A 17204-nucleotide genomic window follows, 5' to 3' on the forward strand; every position below is an offset into this window, starting at 1 on the left:
TTGTGGGGTGCCCTGGCTGGCTCACGGAACTCCCTTCAGTGGAGGAGTCAGGACTGACAGACGCACAAAGGGGTCAACTGGGAGAACAATGCCATCATGGCAGGCTGCCTCACGGTCCACAAGAGCCAGAGGCATCGGAGCAGGAGAGAGAACCCGATGGGCAGCCATTCTTGGGGAAGGCCTCCTGGAGGCTGGGCTCATCCCACAGACCCCCTCAGCTCCCCTGCCTGGGCCGCTGTCACCGGGGCCTTTGCTTTCCCTCACATGTAGTCTGCGGTAGCCATGTCCCCCTCTAAGCCTCAGTTTCCCTTCCTGGCCTGGACAAGGCAGGACCACGTAGATGTTCTTGAGGGCCCTTCCAGTGTTGACAGGCTAGGTGGACAGAACACGCTGGCCCAGACTAAGGTACAAAGAGAGACTTTAATCAGGGCTCTTTCATGCCATGGTTCCAGACCAGAAAAGAGGGCAGGGGTCTTCTTTGTCCTTGTAGGGTCTTCACTGGACTCAGGCAGCTTGGGGTTGGGGTCGTGAACTGAGGCAGGAAGTCTCCAAATGGTCCAGGCAAAAATCAGGACTCCTGGGGCACAGGGTTCATGATGCTTTGCAAATATCTGACTGTCTTCTTCACCCTGGGGTCCTTGGGGTCGGAACAGATGGACTTGCCATGGATAGTTACAAACCTACACAAAAGGGAGAAACCCCGTCCAGGGGGCGTCAGGGCAAGAAGGCCTCCCAGAGCCCCAGGATCAGCCTTGCTCTGCACTGATCAGGACCCTGAGGCCTTGAGAGGAGCAAGAACTTGCCTGAAGTCACATAGCACATCGGTGACAGATCTGGGACATCAGGCTCTATCCTCAGTGATTCTTGACCTTCCCAAGGTCCCTGCCAGTCCTGGCCCTCCCAGGGAGCCAGAACTGCAAAGCCTCTGCCCCCCTACTTCAGCTACACCCATGCCCACCTAAAGCCTAGGAATTAGGGGTGCACAGGAGGGGCCCGGCTCAGACCAAGCCATGGGAAGTGACCACATTGGCTTTGGACTGCCCGTGTGACATGGGGCTGCTCTGTCTCTCTCAGGGCCTCAGTTTCCCCATAAATCAATGAAGAGTTGAACCTCACAGCCTGGGGCTTTTTGGGTCTCACAATGTGGGGTGCAGGGGCTTCCCTGAGGAGCAGGGCCCGAGTGGGAAGGGGGCCACAAAAGCCCTGCTCTCTCCTCTCCCCAGTGGCCCTTCTGGGAGCTCCTGGGTCTGCATTCTCCCAGACTGAGCTCCCAGGAGCGGGGACAGAGGGTGGGGTCAGGGCACACTTACACGATGGCGTCTTTGGAACACTCCCCCGAGGTCCTATACCACCCTGTCAGCCTTCTGAGAGGGATGGCCCCTTTGAAGTACTCTAGGCAGCACTCCCGGCCCACGTTGGTTGCTCGAGCTACGGAGAGGGGAGACAGGAACAGGTGTTCTGTGAGTGTCTGTGTGGGGAGTGGAGGGGGTCCATGGCTGTGGAGGGGAGTCCGTGTGCATGTCTGTGTCTGTGTGTGTGTGTGTGTGGTATCAGAGGGGGTCCACGTGTGTGTGTTTGGGAATCTCTTGGTAGGGGGATCTTGTGAGTGTGTGTCTGTGTGTGTCAGTATGTGCACACGTGTGTGCATGAGGTCTCTGTGCTGGGGGGGGGGGGTGTCCCTGTGTGCTTATGTGTCTCTCTGTGTGTATATCTGTGTGTGTTTGGGAGGAGTTGTGTGTGCATGTCTCTGTGTGTGTCTGTGAAGGTGTGTCTTTGTGTGTCTGTGTGTGTGTGTGTATCTGAGTGTACACATTTGTGTATGAGATCTGTGTGCCGCGGGGGTCCTGGGTGTTTGTATGTGTGTGCTAGCACGTCTCTGTGTGTGTTCAGGGGGTCTGTGCACATATACTGGCATGCATCTATGTGTTGCCCCCGTGTGTCTGCATGAGTGTGCACCTGTGCGTGCACACACTCAAATACCAGCCCCAAACCACCCTGGAATTTCCTCCGGGCCAGGCTCTGGGCTGGGCCTCTGCCTGTAGGAGCTCATTTGGTCCTCCGCAGTGCACCTAGAGACAGGTACTATCATTTCACAGATGACTATGGGGAAGCCCAAGGCGTGAAGACACTTTCCTGGGGCTTGGCTTCCTTATCTTTGCACAAGATAAAGTACCAATACTTGCAAACAGGCAAACCAGAGACGTGTGGCTTTAATTAATGCCATGCTAGAGTGTTTTCTAAGAAGCCCCCAACTGTCCTCCAGCCATCTCGGGGGCAGAACTTGGTCTGACTAGCCCACGATGCTGCCCTGGCCGGTGACTTACAGAAGTGAGAGTAAACGAGCAGTCACGGGCAAAGGCTGGGCGCTAACCAGCTGTGTTCCCACATCCCGTCTTACTTTGTCCTTTCACCCCCAACTGCATATAAACCTCCCTCTTGCACATGCTCTGGGAACTAGCCGCGTTCATGCTGATTCCCTCAGTGTAGACCCATTAATAAAACAGATGCTAACGAAGACTCCTAAGAAGGGGTCGTGTTCCACTGTCAAAACACAGCCCCGGTCATTGCCCCACAACCACTGCGGCGCGAGACGGGCCAGAACTTTGCTCCTCCCCAAGCTGATCCCCAAGCTTGGGGGCCGCATCCTCCTCTCCGTCCTCCCCACCCTCCTCCTCATTTTCCCTTGACTGCCTCCCTCAAAGTCCTACGGCTGCCACCGGCCTCCCCCTTCTGCAGGAGCAGGTGGGCTGTAACTCATGCATAAATAGTGAGTGTTGCTGCTATGATCTCAGTGCCCCCACCCCTCCTGTCCAGGGTGCCTTCCTCGGCCACACTCCTCTGCCCTCACCTGCATGGGTGACCTGCAGAGAAGCCCCCAGGAGGAGCATGACCAGCAGCAGCAGCTTCAGGGACATCATGGTGCCAGGAGCCCGGGAGAGGATCTGTGCGTGTGGATCCCTCTGCTCCAGGAGAGACGAGGATGATAGCCAAGTGTGGAGGTGACCTATTTAACCTCTTTGGGGACCTTGCCCCACCTCCTGTCACCTCCCCCCCCACATGCCTCCCTACAGCAGTGGAGTTTGAAGATGATTCAGCACAAATGCGGTCTTGGAATGTTTGTGGCTTTCCAGAGAATGGGCACTCAGCTGAGGACAGAGGTGGGGTATGTGTGTCCGGGGGCTACGACAGTGACATACTTCTCTTTTCACAGGGACATTTCTTGGTTCCTCTATTAGCAGGGCTGAGAAGCCTCTATCCTAAACCGGGTTAGCATCTGCCCCGAGGCTGGTGAGCCTCCTTCAAGCACCATCGCGCCCTGTGTGTGGGGTGGGGACAGCCAGGCAGGAGCCAAGAGGGCTGCTTCGGCACCTGAGGTCCAGGCCTGGAGGAGCTTCCCCCTCCGCCTCCAGGAAGGCCTCCTGTGGGGGAGGGGGAGTCCGCAGGCCGCATGGGCACAGGGCGTCTTCACAGGGAGTGCCCCTGCTCCATCTCATTCTGAGAAAGGCCTGGGGCCCACACGACTTTGGTTGGGGGGTTTCCCCAAGCAGGGCCCTGACACAGGAGACCAGAGCCCGACAGGTTTTAATCACCATTTAATCCAAATGGGCACCTCTGCAGATTGGAAGCCCGGTTCCCCCACATGGGGCACCCCACCCTGGGTTGCAGAACAGCACACAAGGGTCTGTGAGGACCTGGTCTACAGTGGACACGTGGTCAGGGTCCAGCGCGAGCCAGGCCCTGAACAGACTTTCCATCCACCCCATGGGCTGCAGCATCCCTGCATCAGGCCACAACCCCGGCCACCAGAGAAAGTGGCCAATTGTCTGCCTAGGGCTCCCCTGGGCCAGACGGTGGGAGTCCCTTAACCAGGAGGAGAGTCCTGTGCCCGCTTCCAGGTGGACAGCATCTCAGCAGGGTGACCCCTGACCTTGGTTTTAACACATGGGATCCGGGCCTGGCTCCACTGTATCCCAAGGGACCAGGAGCAGCTGAGATGAGGCCCCTGCAACATGTCAGGTGCACGGGGCCCTCTCAGCACAGCTGGCTCTGGGTTAACCTGGAGCCATTGTTAAATTGTCATCAGTGGTGATGATAACCACAGCAGGCGCTGTTTGTTGAAACCCAGCCCCACCAAGGGAGGTGCTCAGACTGTAATCCTGCCTGCTGGTCCTCACAGGGCACCTGTGAAAGGAAGCCATGGTCAAGATCAAGGGAGGGCGAGGCCAGTGCTCCTCCTTGTCCCCAAGGGCCACTTTGGCAGGTTATGGCTGCTTCGCTTCATACGGGGAGGGGGGGGAGTGCCCGTCCATGGCAAAACGTCCTTTGGGCAGGATCCTCTGTCACCATCTTGCTATGTGACTTTGGGCAGCTCATAGACCCTCTCTGGGCCTCACTTCACCACCCGTGGAGGGATGTTTGGACTGTCCCAGGGACCCTGCCGGAATGGCAGATCTGAGAAAGATGGGGTCCTCTCTTAGTGGATCTCACAGCGGCATTTCTCTGCTTCTCATAGGCTCACATCACCCGCTCCTCAAGCCGCAGCTAGAGGGGTTCTTGCCCCCAGCCTGTCTGGCTGAGCCATTCTCCCTGTCTCTGGGACAGGCTGCCATCTGCCTGTGCAGCAGAGCGGAGAAGGGAGTGGATCTTCCTGCCTGCGCTCATCTTCGGTGCTGGCTTCCTGCAGACAGTGGGGGTAACCTCCACCCCAAACAGAGAGGCAGCCAGCAGGCCCCATCCTGCAGAGCTGGAGGAAGCCAGTCTGGTCAGGAGAACGGGTGCCGGTGCCCTTGGTGACTGTGCCCGGGAAAGAGCAGCTCTGGCCCGGAGACAGAGCCTTAGGCCCAGCGGAAATGCCAATGACCAGAGGTGCTTGGGGAGGGCCTGGGGCCTAGGAGGGGCAGAGGATGTCTCTGCTGATACTGCCCCTGATGGGTGGAGTGTCTCATGACCCTCTCTGTCCTCCAGTCCCTCTGCCCAGTGGCTTTTCCACCTACCACAGAGGCCACGGAATGCTCTTCTGTGTTGGACAACAGGGGACTGTTAAGATGACAATTAGCAGCTTTATTACTGGCGAGGCCACCCCAGCCCCCACTGCCGGGGAAACCCCCTGAGTGGGGTTTGAGTCCCCCTTGTTCTGCCACAGACTCAGAATTTTTCTCCAGAAGGACCCAAATTCCCCTGTCCCTTCTAGGGAATTGGTTGTGACAGCAGGAGCAGAATGTTCTGGACCAGCTCTGCTGGTGCAGGATGCCTAGCAAGGGAGGGATCAGAGCAGCAAGCATGCCAACGAGAACCTGCTGCATGTCAGGTGCTATGCCAGGGGCCGTGGGAGGGTGTGCAGCAGCTGGCAGAGGGGACGAGGCCTGGCCCCAACACAGGAATGTGCAGGTGAGATAAAGGGCTGGGGCCCAGGGCAGGGAGATATTGCTTCTGGCTGAGAAACCTTGGAGGGCTTCATGGAGGCGGCAGTCAGTGAGCCTTGTGACTGGGAGGATTCACACTGGGGAGCTGGGTGGCTCAGTCAGTTGAGGTCCGACTTGGGCTCAGGTCATGATCCCACAGTCTGTGAGTTCAAGCTCCGCGTTGGGCTCTGTGCTGACAGCTCAGAGCCTGGAGCCTGCTTCGGATTCTCTCTCTTTCTCTCTCTCTCTCTCTCTCTCAATCTCAAAAATAAACATTAAAAAGTTTTTAAAAAGAAAAAAAAGAGAGAAGGAGGAGGGGGCATTTCACACGAGGGAAGCACTTAGCGTGGGTGCAGAGATAAATGAGAGAAACAGCACAGGACTCTGTTGGGGGAAATGGTCCCGATGTGACATGGAGACCATAGACCATGGGACACGCCCACACACAGGACGCTTTCAATGAGGCTGGACCGGGGAAGAGGGGGCAGAAGACAAGGACAAGGAGGCGAGCTGGAGCTGGAGTCTGGGGAGGAACCGTGGGGCACAGAGCACCTCTCTGCCTCACTTTGGAGGCAGCACAGACCAGGGACATTTTAGAGGTGGTTTCCTTGCCTGGGATTAAGTGGCTTATTCCTCCTCAGTTCTCCCAGCTATGAAATGGATTCCAAGGGACCTTCCAGATGGAATGTCCTAGAGTCCGTGACTATGCTAAGGGCCTTGAGAGACCTTTACGGTACTGTGCAGACTCTAGGGCTTGGAAGTCGGTCAGGGGAATCAGGAACGCTCCCTGGAGGAGGCGGTGGTGAGGCAGAATTCTATGGAGGGTGGCAGCAGAGAGGGCGCTGGAGGAAAGGCCAGGGCACAGGCAGGGAAAGCAGAGCAGATGCAGGCCTAGTAGGACCACAGAGGTAAAGGGGAATTGGACCTGAGTGGGAGGAGGAAGCCAGGGTGACTGCCTGTCTCAACACCTCTGACTCAAGCTGACTAGACACGCCGCCTGTACACCTGCCACCCTTCCTGCCCCAGCCCCGAAACCACTGCCACGGGGAGTTCCTTGGGGAGTGGAGAGGATCGCTATGTCCCCACTTTAGCTTAAAGGGGCTGCACCGGCCAGAGTCTGGGGCCCTCACCCTGAAAGCAAGGGAGGGAGGGGTCCCGCACCACCTCTGGCTCTGCTGTGGGCTGGGAGGCTGTTTTCACAACCCCGAGAACTTAGCCGCAAGCCCTTGAGCAGGGGTCAGGTTTCTGAGATGGAAGCTCTTTATCGTCTTCAAATTGCAGATGACAGTTGTCACTGGGGTGGCATGTCCCATGTCAGCTGAGGCTCCAGGAGATGCAGTGACTTGCCTGGAACATCCCAGTAAGGATTCAGCCTTTCATCCATCCAACCCCATCCTCTGACGGCTGAGACTGTATGGTCTTGTCCTGCCCGTGGGGGCTGAGACGCGAAGGTCCCAGATGTTACCCCCATCCCCCAATCCCCAAATGTGACCCACCCTCCTGTCCAAAGGGCCTAATGTGCTCACTGGTGAGCCTTTCCTGACAGGTTGTCGGTCGGCTTGATTCCTTGGGTCAGAAACACAGCAGTAGTCGTTACCCTGGGCTTCCCCTCCCCTCTCATGATCAATGGGCAAGGCCTGTTCAGCCTGCCACCTGGAAGTGTCTTGAATCAGTCCCCTTCTCCCCACCATCTCTCTGTTGGACCACAGCCCAACACTCGTCTCCCAGCTCCCCCATGTACCCCTCCAGTCCACTCTCCTCTCTAAAGCCCAGACCTCTTTCCAGAACACAAATCTGAGCAAGGCTCTCCCCTCTCAAAATCCTTCCATACCTCCCCCTTGCCCTCAGGATGAAGTCCAGATTCTCACGGACTTTTCCAGACTCAACTTTTGCCCCCAGCCCCACTGCCCACACCATTACTTTATTCTAGCCACATGGACCTTCTTTCAGTTCCTTGAAAATGCCAGGCTCTCACTGACACCCAAGCCTTCGTACAGGCTCTTCCCCTTGTCCGGAACACTCTCTCCTGCTCCCCCACACCCCACTTCCTTCCACTCCTACCCTTCTTAGATCACAGCTTAAATCCCCACTTCCTTCCTTTGGCCCCCACCTTCCTCTGTGTCCTCACAGGTCACTGGCTTCCCTATCATGTTTTCGTCACATTGCACTGTGAGCACTGGTTTGCTTCCCGGGTCTTACATGGAAGATTGTGAACTTGAAAACAGGATCTTTTCTGTGTTCCGACCCATAGCTCCGGGACTTAGCACCCAGTAGATGCTCAATAAAATATGTTTATTGAATGGATAAGAGGTGGATGGTCAGATGGATGGGTGGGTGAATGAATGGATGGATGATGGTTGATAGATGAAGGATGGGTGGATGGATGGATGGACGCTTACAAATTTCTGAACTATAGCTTGAGCACAGCTTACACTCTATCTCAGGGGCACCTTCACTCCAGCATGAATTCTTTTTGGTTCAGTGTGTGCCACCACTTCATGAGACACACCTGAATTCTCCTGTCTTGAATGAGGCAGAAGAATCCAACCAAGGCACTCATTGACTCTTTCCTATCTAGTTTACAGCCTCCTTGTGGGTTGTAGCCATTTCCTGCCTTCCGTCAAACCTAAATTTCTTCAACTGTGGCTTTGCTCTCGTTCCTTCTCCACTCCAGGAGGGCTCCTTCCCTCAGTTACACTCCCCCCTTCTGGCTGTTTGTGTTCCCCCTTTCCGTGGTCCCCTTCCCCTCTGCTGATGACACGATCTAGGGTCTTTGCTGCTATAAAACCTCCCCTTGATCCCCAACACGCTGTCCTCCTATTTCTTCTTTAATTCATGACCAAACTTCTCCCGTGTGTGGTCTACACCTCCCACTACCATTTCCTCTCTGCTCATGTGTGATTTACTTTTTAGCACTAAGGCCCTCACACTCTGGGGAAGCCACTTTCTCTGGGCCTTTCAACCACCCATGGCCACTCTCTGAACTTCCCATCCCCTTTATGAGGGGATGGGTAACCGCTGCCCCACATGGCAGTGGTTACCCGCAGACGCTCTGGAAGCATTCATTCTCTAGAGCCCTGGGTCCCAGTCCCTCTCCCACCTGTTTCTGATTGTGTGACCAAGAACAAGTCCATGAGCCTCCCTGTCTTCATCTGAAATGTGGGCATGTTGCTATTGCTAGGAAAATTAACTGAGGTGATTTATGTAGCCTTCCTTGTCTCCAGCTGGTTTGATGAATCTCCTTGTCATCGCTGGGAACCATTTCCCTTTGTGACAATCCTCTCCATTGGGATTCGGGCTAGCGTTCTTCCCTGCACTCTCTTTGGGCTCCTCTTCTCAGTAGCATCTCTGAGCTTTCACCACAGGCTGGACAGGTTTCTCAGCAATTACATCTATTAGTTTATTTTGTTCTCACAACAACCCTAGGAGGTAAGAAGTATATTATCTACATTTCACAGATGAGGAAATTAGGGACCAACCACAGTGGTTAAGAAACTGGTCCGAGGGTACACAAGGCTAGAAGCATGAAGCGTGCCTGGGGCTCCATCCTAGGCTTTTTGTCTCAAGCAACCTCTCTCCCTCCTTGATGTCATTAACTCAGGCCTTTGACCTCGAGATGGATGTTTCCTAACTCTCCCAGCCCCAACCAGTTCTGATCAAAGACACCACTGCACCCCACCCCATCCTCTAGCCTCCTCTTGCCTGCTGTCAGATACCTTAGCTCTCTCTATCTTGTAGCCTGGCCAGTCTAGTCTGTGGGGTCCCAAAAAAAAAATCTGTCCCTCTGTGGTTCACTCAGCCCAAGAACAAGAAAGGCGGGACCAAGTTCCTCTTGACCAGCTTCCCCCTTTTTTTTTTTTTTTTTTTTGTTCAGGCTGGCGTCATTCCCCACCTCCCATCTGCCCCACTGGTCTGTAATTTTGCCCTTGACTCATTTCTCACCTTCAGCCCCTACGCCACATCAAGCACTGATTCTGCCAGCCATGTCTGGTGGTGCTCAGCTTCCTCACTCTCTCCTCGTTCTCACTGGCTCAACCTGAATCCTTCACACCCGGGCAGTGTCGACAACTTCCAGACCTATTTCCTCCTCTCTGGTCCTCCTGCATGCCCATGTCTGAGGGGTCTTTTTCAAGAGTTGCTCTTGCTACATATAGCATATAGCCCTCAAGAATCATCAATGGCTCCCTGTTCCCTGTCCCTCAAAAGTCTTCAGGTCAGTCTGTACGCCCCGCCATCCCTCCTGATCAGTCTTACCTCAAGGATTCCCACAGATTCGGTGTGTGCCCTCACTAGGTGACTCGGTTTGCTATGTCCTCCTCTTTACTGGATTACCCAGCGCCCTGAACCAAATTATATCCACTTTTCATATACGACATGCCATAAAATATTAAACAAGGGCATCCCTGTGGAAGTGAGGGGCTAGGAGAAAAGACCCTTGGTCAGGTACCCCAGGTTTGAATCAGCTCTGCCATCAAGGAACTGTGAGACTTGGAGCAAGTCACTTCTCTCTGAGCCTCAGTTTCCACATCTGCAAGATGAAAATAATGATAGTAAGTACATTAGAAGGTTTTGGTGCTTATCGACTGCCTTAGTGCCTGTATCTGGCAAATAGTACCTGTTCCTGACTTTAAATATCATCTATATGCCAGAGACTCCCAAATTTCTCTTGCAAACTCCAGGCTTGTATGTCAGCTGCCTACTGAGCGTGTTGAACAGGCATCTCAGACCCATCAAGTCCAAAGCCGAATTCCCAATTCCCATCCACCCCCACACGTGCTCCCCCCTGTTCCTTGCCAGCCCCTGCCTTCCCGTTACTTGGACCAGAATCCTGCGCACCATCCTGACGCCTCTTCCCTCTCGCCCCCTACTTCCCATCTGTCAGCCGATCTCCTGGCTCTGCCTTCAGAATTCATCCGGAGCCCACCATCCCTCCCCTGGATCCCTACACTGGCTCCTGGCGGTGTCCCTGCCTCCACCCTTGCCTGCTATGCTCTATTCTCAGCACAGTAGTCACAGGAATGTGAATCTCCTCTGCTCAGACCATCCCCCAGGCTCTCCCCTACACTCAGAGGAAAAGCCAAAGAGCCTACAGCAGCCATGAGGCCCCACCTTGCTTTCCGCGCTCTGGCCTCGCTGGCCGCCTTCATGTTCCAAACGTGCCCGACACTCTCCCTCCTTAGGATACTTCCACTGTTCTTTCAGCCTAGAATATTCTTCCCCACATGCATGCATGACTCACTCCTTCACCTCCTTCAATCTTCGTTTAAATGTCACCTTTCAATGAGGCCTACCCTATTTAAAATTGCAACCTACCCCACCTCTTTCTCTGCTTGCTTGCTTGCTTTTCCTTTCTTTTCTTTCTTTCTTTCTTTCTTTCTTTCTTTCTTTCTTTCTTTCTTTCTTTCTTTCTTTCTTTCTTTCTTTCTTTCTCTCTCTTCCCCCCCCTCTCCAGCACTTACCACCCCCAATCACTACACCATTGACTTACTTGTTACACCTGCTGTTTGTTGCCTGTCTCCCCCTGACATCCCCACTGGAATGTAAGTACCAAAGGACAGAAGCTCTTTCTCTTTTATGCAGTGAAGTATATCCCACGGCACGTGGTAGGCCCTCAATACATACTTGTTGAATCCAGTGAATGAATGGATAAATGGCTGCTATTATTCCCAAAGCCAAGTACATAAACACTTCTCAATGGAGTCTTGCTCTTACTGTGGACTTGTCTCAATCTCTCTTGTGCCTGGGCCTCAGCTCTCCATCTGGGCTCCTCCCTCAGCCCTGTAAATCAATTACTTTCATTCACTGCTCGAGTCCAACCCTCTCTTTCCAGGGAAACTCTGTCCCTGGTTCCAAGTTATCTCACAGGCAAAGCTTTGGTCTCCAGACAGCACTGGCACAATCCAGGGCTGTGCAGCCAAGTGACCAATTCAAGGCTCACCCCTCAGGGTGCAATGATGGACCCTTCCTGTAGAAGCTAGAGGCCTGCTGCAGCCTTCTCTGAACCTGGCAGGCTGCCTGGGGAGGGGGAGGGGGGAATCTTTCCCACTAAATGGGACCCTCTCCGCTCTCAAGGAAGGTTTGTTCAGCACCAGGGTCAGCGCCAAGAGCCCAGCCTCCGGGAAGAACACACATTCTGGAAGGCACCTTTTCTATGGATCTTGGTGGATCTGGCCCCTTTGAAAGGTGAAGGACCTCCCTGCCTTCCTGTCCAATATCAGCCACTGCAAATAAGCCAGCAGGGGAAAGACCAGCAGCATTTGGCCATGTGATACATGGCACAGTCCTACCTGGATCCTGGCTCATCCAGGGGGAGCTGAGGGTGTGGAAGGGTGTGGCCACTTCTGAGCAAAGTCCAGACCTGGAAAGCATGTGCCTCTAGAAGAGAATGAGGTCCTGGTCTCTTTCTAGAGAGAAGCAGGCACTTCAGCAGCCCTCTGGGCCGGGCCAGAACAGGCTGTGACTTGCCCTTCCACAGACAGACGCTCTCTCCTCAATCCCACTTGGCTTAACATAGGGTCCTCCCTTCTTCCTGCTTTGCCTGGGCTTCTTACAGCTCTCAGGACTCGTTGCTTCTTTTTCCCTCAATGAAACAAAACTGTCTAACCTAGCTCCAAAAATAATTTGGTGTTCTTATTGGTGTCACGTTCAATGTATAGGCCTTCTTAGGGAGCTGTCTTTCCCGTTGGTTTCCCATTCTACTGCTTGAAGTCCTTTTCGCTCTCCTCCCCCAGTCAGCAACTCCTCATTCCAGACCCCAATGTGGGCTGCAGGCTGGGGAGCATGGTGATTGGCTGTGTCCATTGTCTGAGGTTGGGTTCATTAAGGTTGTGCTCCCAGGGGAGGCGAGGAAGAGCACGGGGGATGGAGGCAGGGAAGGGACTGAAGCCCAGCAAAGGTGTTGACCTCAGGCAAGTCCCAGGGGCAGCTCCCTCCTGCCCCCACAGGGGCTCCAGACTGTCAGAAATAAAAGCAGCTGAAGGGGAGAGGCTCTGGCTGGGGCACCCACAGGTCCCCACCACTGGGTTCAGAGATAAATATTACCATCACTGAGGCCCTGTGTGCCTCTCCTATTCTTTCCCTCTACAGACTAGCAGAAACTGAACTGGGCGTCCATTAGTCCCAAGCGTTTCTTCATTTTCCTAACACATGCCTGTGTGTCCTTAAACAATGTATGGCATTGTTGATACAGTTTTTTAAGCTTTATATTAATATTACCATATAGTATCTGTCCTTTCACATCTTGCAGTATTGAACCTGAGAGTCATGTGTGTTGACAGGAACCAGTGTGTTTATTTCTTTTTCACCAGTTATGCAATTCCATACAATGACTGTACCAGACCACAATTTGCTTTTTTTTTTTTTTTTTTTAAGTGGGGTCGCTAGAGAGGGACTGCCTGCTGGCCTAGTCACTTACTAGCTATGTGACTTTGGGTAAATTCCTCACTCTCTCTGTGCCTTGGCACTTCCATCTAGAAAATGGGGCTCATATTAGTAGGACCCATGTTAGAGCTGGGGCAGGGACTATATGAGAAAGTTCCTTCAAAGGCTCACAGCGGTGTGTGATTGGGACAGTGAACCCCACAAGGGGAAGGCTAGTGTCTTATCCATCTCTGGAAATAATTGAATGACTCCTCCTCTGCCCTTGCTTCCCTGCAGGGACCCACTGCTTCTGCCCCTGACACCTTGGGGACCCTAGGCTGTCTACCTGGCATCTCAGCGCTCACGTGCACGGGACTCCAATTCCATCAATCTGATGATGCTCATGACCACACATAAAAACTGGAAAACAGGCTGCACAGGTACAGATGAGAAGCGGGGGGTGGGGAGGAGAAGGGGGAACCCAGGAAGATGTCTAGGGGGGCAGACGCTCCCACTCTCAGACTCCGGAGATCCCAAGGCTGCTAGACTCCACCCTTCCCTGCTCGCTCCTCTGGAGAATTTGGGAGACAGTCAGGGCCTTGACCCAGTTCAGGCCTCCTGGTTGTCCTGGCTGGGCCCGGGGAGCAATTTCTTGACCAAGATGTGATGGTGGAGGGTCACAGGGGTTCAAGAGTGACTTGGATACACCTTCACAGATGGCCCCTCTCAGTCTCTGACATCTCTTTGAGGCAATTAGATTTTGGTTTTTTGCCAGGAAGTGCCTTGAAATGCAGCTCCCCACATGGCTGGGTGGCTTTCCATAAATCAGAAAGGCATGTGGTACCAGCAGCAGGTCAGAAAGTGCCACTGGAACGTGGATGGTGGTGGGGGCCGGCCCTTCCCCTCTTTCACTTCTTCCAAGACCTGTGGTTGGTCACTGGGGCACAAAAGGGAGCAAGACACACAGATGTTCGGCCTCACGGCTCTTACAGAAGCTCAGTGAAACAAGAAGGCACAGCCAGGTCATGTGAGGGTTACTATGGGTGCAGGCACAGTGAGGACCTATAGCAGGGAAGCTTCGTGAAACTAAGAAGTCAGAGAAGGCCTCCTGGAGGAAGCAACATCTAAGCTGAAACCAAAGGATGAGTAAGAGTTGCCAGAGGAACAGTGAAGGGGGATGTTATTCCAAGCAGGGGGAGTAGCCAGTACAATGGCTCAGAGGCGCGCGAGAGAAGTGTGACCTAGGGATATAAAAAAATGTGTGGCCAAAGGTGTTGTTGGTGGCGGGGTAAGCAAGATGGAGGGAAGAGCAGCAAAAGAGACGGGGCTGGAGTCAGTGTGCCAACTGAAATCCTCCAGGAAGACAAAAGACATCAATCATGGCCTTGGCCCTTAGGACTGTGCAAAAGAGCCCGAGTCCTATGCCAACAGGCCCGGGTTACCCTGGTTGGGCTTTTGGCCTTAAGAGGTCCATGAAAGACTGGCTGATCCAGATCATCTGGCAAACAGCTGGTGCTCAGTAATGTTAGTACTATCTCCATCTATTTCCTTGACTGCTGACATGATCACCAGCACATCTGAGCCATTAGAACTCCCAAGCATCAACATATCTCAGGGAAACTACAAAACCCTTCTTCCCAACTCCACTTAGTGAGAATTCCAGACAAATCCAGACAGCTGGCAGGATACTGTTGACCACCCCATCTGCAAAGAAAGCAAAGGAAGAGTAGAGAGCTAGATAGCAGAAAGCCTATTTATTCCCCTGAAATGAATGTTTCAAGCCTTTAACACCATCGTGAGATTATTGACAAATCATCCCTATAACATGCTTCTTTTTCTTCATTGCTGTACCCATCTGGATGAGCTAGGTTATGTTGCAATAACTTTTCCCTGGCTCAAAGTCAGAAAGGTTTGTTTCTTCTGCAGAGATCAGTGGGAGTTTTTTCTGTGGCTGGAGACTCTGGAGCCATCATCGCTCTGAGACCCAAGGTAATGAAGCGATCATTTTCTGGAATGTTGCCAGGTGCTGAGCCAGAAGGACTGAAAGTTCTTAAGGGTCTCTCATCAGAAATTCAATATGTGAATCTTGTGATATACGTTACTTCCACCCCCTAGTTCACTGGCCCAAACTGCTCTTTTGGCCCCCCTAAACCCCAAGGGGGTGGGAAGAGCAGCCCTCCCACATGCGCAAGGGGTAGCAAGCCAGAAATGGGCAAGGAGACTGACTATTGCAGTCTCCCAGGACTTGAAACTAACAAAATTCTCTTTTTAAGTCTGAGATTCAGGCCTCTTGCTCCTCTGGTATCAATTTAGTTGGGATTCATGAGTTTTGACCTTGTCAGTTTCAAAAGCAATGTATAGAAGAAAAGTTACATCAACTTGAACAGCTGCATAATGGCACCATAACATTTCTTTACCCTGCTTTAGCTGAAAACCAAGAAAGCTGCCTTTCTTAATACTTATGATTCCACAGTCTTGTTTGGGTATCCAGTAACCAAAGTGAATAGAACTAGGATGTTTCAAACCCTTTGGAAACATCCGTTGCATGATCATAAGTTCTATTACCGAGAGCTCACTGTGTGCAATGGAGAAAACTGAGGCCCAGAGAGGTTAAGCAACTTGCCCAAAGTTATGTAGCCAGAAATCTCCATGCTGTATTCTGCTCCTGTATTGGTTTAAAAAAAAAAAAAAAAAGCTGCTCATTACAAATAATTCTGTCCTGTCCTTTGCGGGCAAGAGATTCCTTGAATTTAAGAGAGGGGCATCGCTTCCACCAATGTGGTGAGATCAAGGAGATCTCTCATGGGTCCAACCACGGAAGTTTGCCGTCAGTTTAAGAAAGCTAGCCTGGCACCAGATCTTTTCTTAAATCCCAGCGGCTGAAACATTCTTTGTCCGGGAAAGCAAATGACTGAGCAGAAATGAATGGGACACAGGTGGTCTCCTGAGCTCTTGTACACGTAGGACAACAGGGCATGGGTACACACAGACACACAGACACACACACACACACACGCACAGGAGCTTATTATTCAGTCTCACCCTGGAAATTCCCAGCCATTCATTTCTTTATTTTTCTGCCTGGCCTCACCCATTTGGGGAATGTACAGAGGACACAGGGGAGGGAAGGGACTAACGGCAAAGGGCAGAGAGTGGGAAGGCTGTTAGTGGCTACTGCCCACAGGACCCTGCAAGCCTCGGTGGGGGATGGAGTGGGCGGGCCTTGGACAGGGATGGGGGCAGGGAAGGGGGGGTCTCCAAAACTTGGGCTAGGTGCCAAATCTCTAACTTGGAGGGCAGTGTAGGGCGGAGGGGGGCAGGCAGGAGAGGAAGGGGTAAGGACAGCAGCTTAAAGGTGCTTTCATCCCTGGAGTCTGGATCCAGTGGCTCTGAAGTGGGGGCCTGGTGTCTGTAATTTTAAGAATCCGTGGTTCAGGGACGCCTGGGTAGCTCAGTCAGTTAAGAGTCCAACTCTTGATTTCAGCTCGGGTCATGATCTCACTGTTAATGAGTTGGAGACCCACGCCCGGCTCTGCGCTGACAGCCGTGGAGCCTGCTTGGGATGCTCTCTCACCTTCTCTCTCTCTGTCCCTCCCCCACTGACTCTTGCTAAATAAATAAACATTTTTTTAATGTTAAAAAAATAAAAAGAATCGATGGCTCATACTTTCAGAAACAAAGACTAACATTCAAGTCCTGGAGAAAGACTGCAGGTCAGACCCCCATCTCTGCCACTTAACCTTGGGCTTGGAGAGCCTTCCTTTCCTCAACTGCAAGATGGGCACATTGTATGCAAAGAACTTAGCACACTGCCTGGCACGGGTAAACACTAAACAAACAGTGGCTTTTATTATCTGATGACGTCTCAGAGACCCCACAGCCCTGTCAGAGATTTGAGAGGCCTCTGAGTCTCCTTCCAACTCTGAGTGAATTTGGGCACCACGTGTGAAGTGTAGCCCTCTAAGTGAAAGAAAACCGAACGCTCCAGGATCCCCGAACTGCTCTGGACTGAGCCAGAATTCAGGTCTCTCCCACTCTCCATCCTCTTCTGGAGCAAGAGGAGTTTAAACCTTACCTAACAATGTGATTAAAAAACAAAACAAATTGCAAAGCCTCTGGTCATGTTCCATGTTGCTGAAAGGATGGGGTTCGAGAGGCTGGAGGCTTGTGACCTTGCCTCTGAGCTCCTCCTTGGGTGTGGAATGGGCAAAAGCAGGAGGAAATGAGTTTGAGGGGGCTCGGGCAGAGCTGTGGCTCGCTGCTAAGGGACGTACTAGGATGGGCAGCTTGCACAGAGGCAGCAACCTCAGATTCACACAGGACCCTCAAACCCACGTGTCTGTGGGGTTTGGCAGGTAGTAAAATGAAGGAGGAAGGCAGCAGGGTATAAGAAAAGTCATGTGCCCATCATGACCTTGTCCCAATTTCGGTGCAGACTTGGGT

The 17204-nt window shown here is 52.9% G+C and overlaps 1 protein-coding gene across 1 annotated transcript; it reads right to left on the bottom strand.

The window, feature by feature from the left end:
• Positions 1 to 412: 412 nt before the first annotated feature.
• On the bottom strand, positions 413 to 15775 carry CCL17 (C-C motif chemokine ligand 17). Its single transcript, XM_015074487.3, has 3 exons — positions 2849 to 15775; positions 1311 to 1428; positions 413 to 680 (listed from the first exon to the last, which is right to left on the bottom strand). The coding sequence occupies exons 1-3, from the start codon at positions 2916 to 2918 to the stop codon at positions 569 to 571; spliced, it is 300 nt and encodes a 99-aa protein (XP_014929973.1). The 5' UTR covers positions 2919 to 15775; the 3' UTR covers positions 413 to 568.
• Positions 15776 to 17204: the final 1429 nt, after the last annotated feature.

Source organism: Acinonyx jubatus, chromosome E2 (assembly GCF_027475565.1).
Source record: "Acinonyx jubatus isolate Ajub_Pintada_27869175 chromosome E2, VMU_Ajub_asm_v1.0, whole genome shotgun sequence".
Lineage (NCBI taxonomy): Eukaryota > Metazoa > Chordata > Mammalia > Carnivora > Felidae > Acinonyx > Acinonyx jubatus.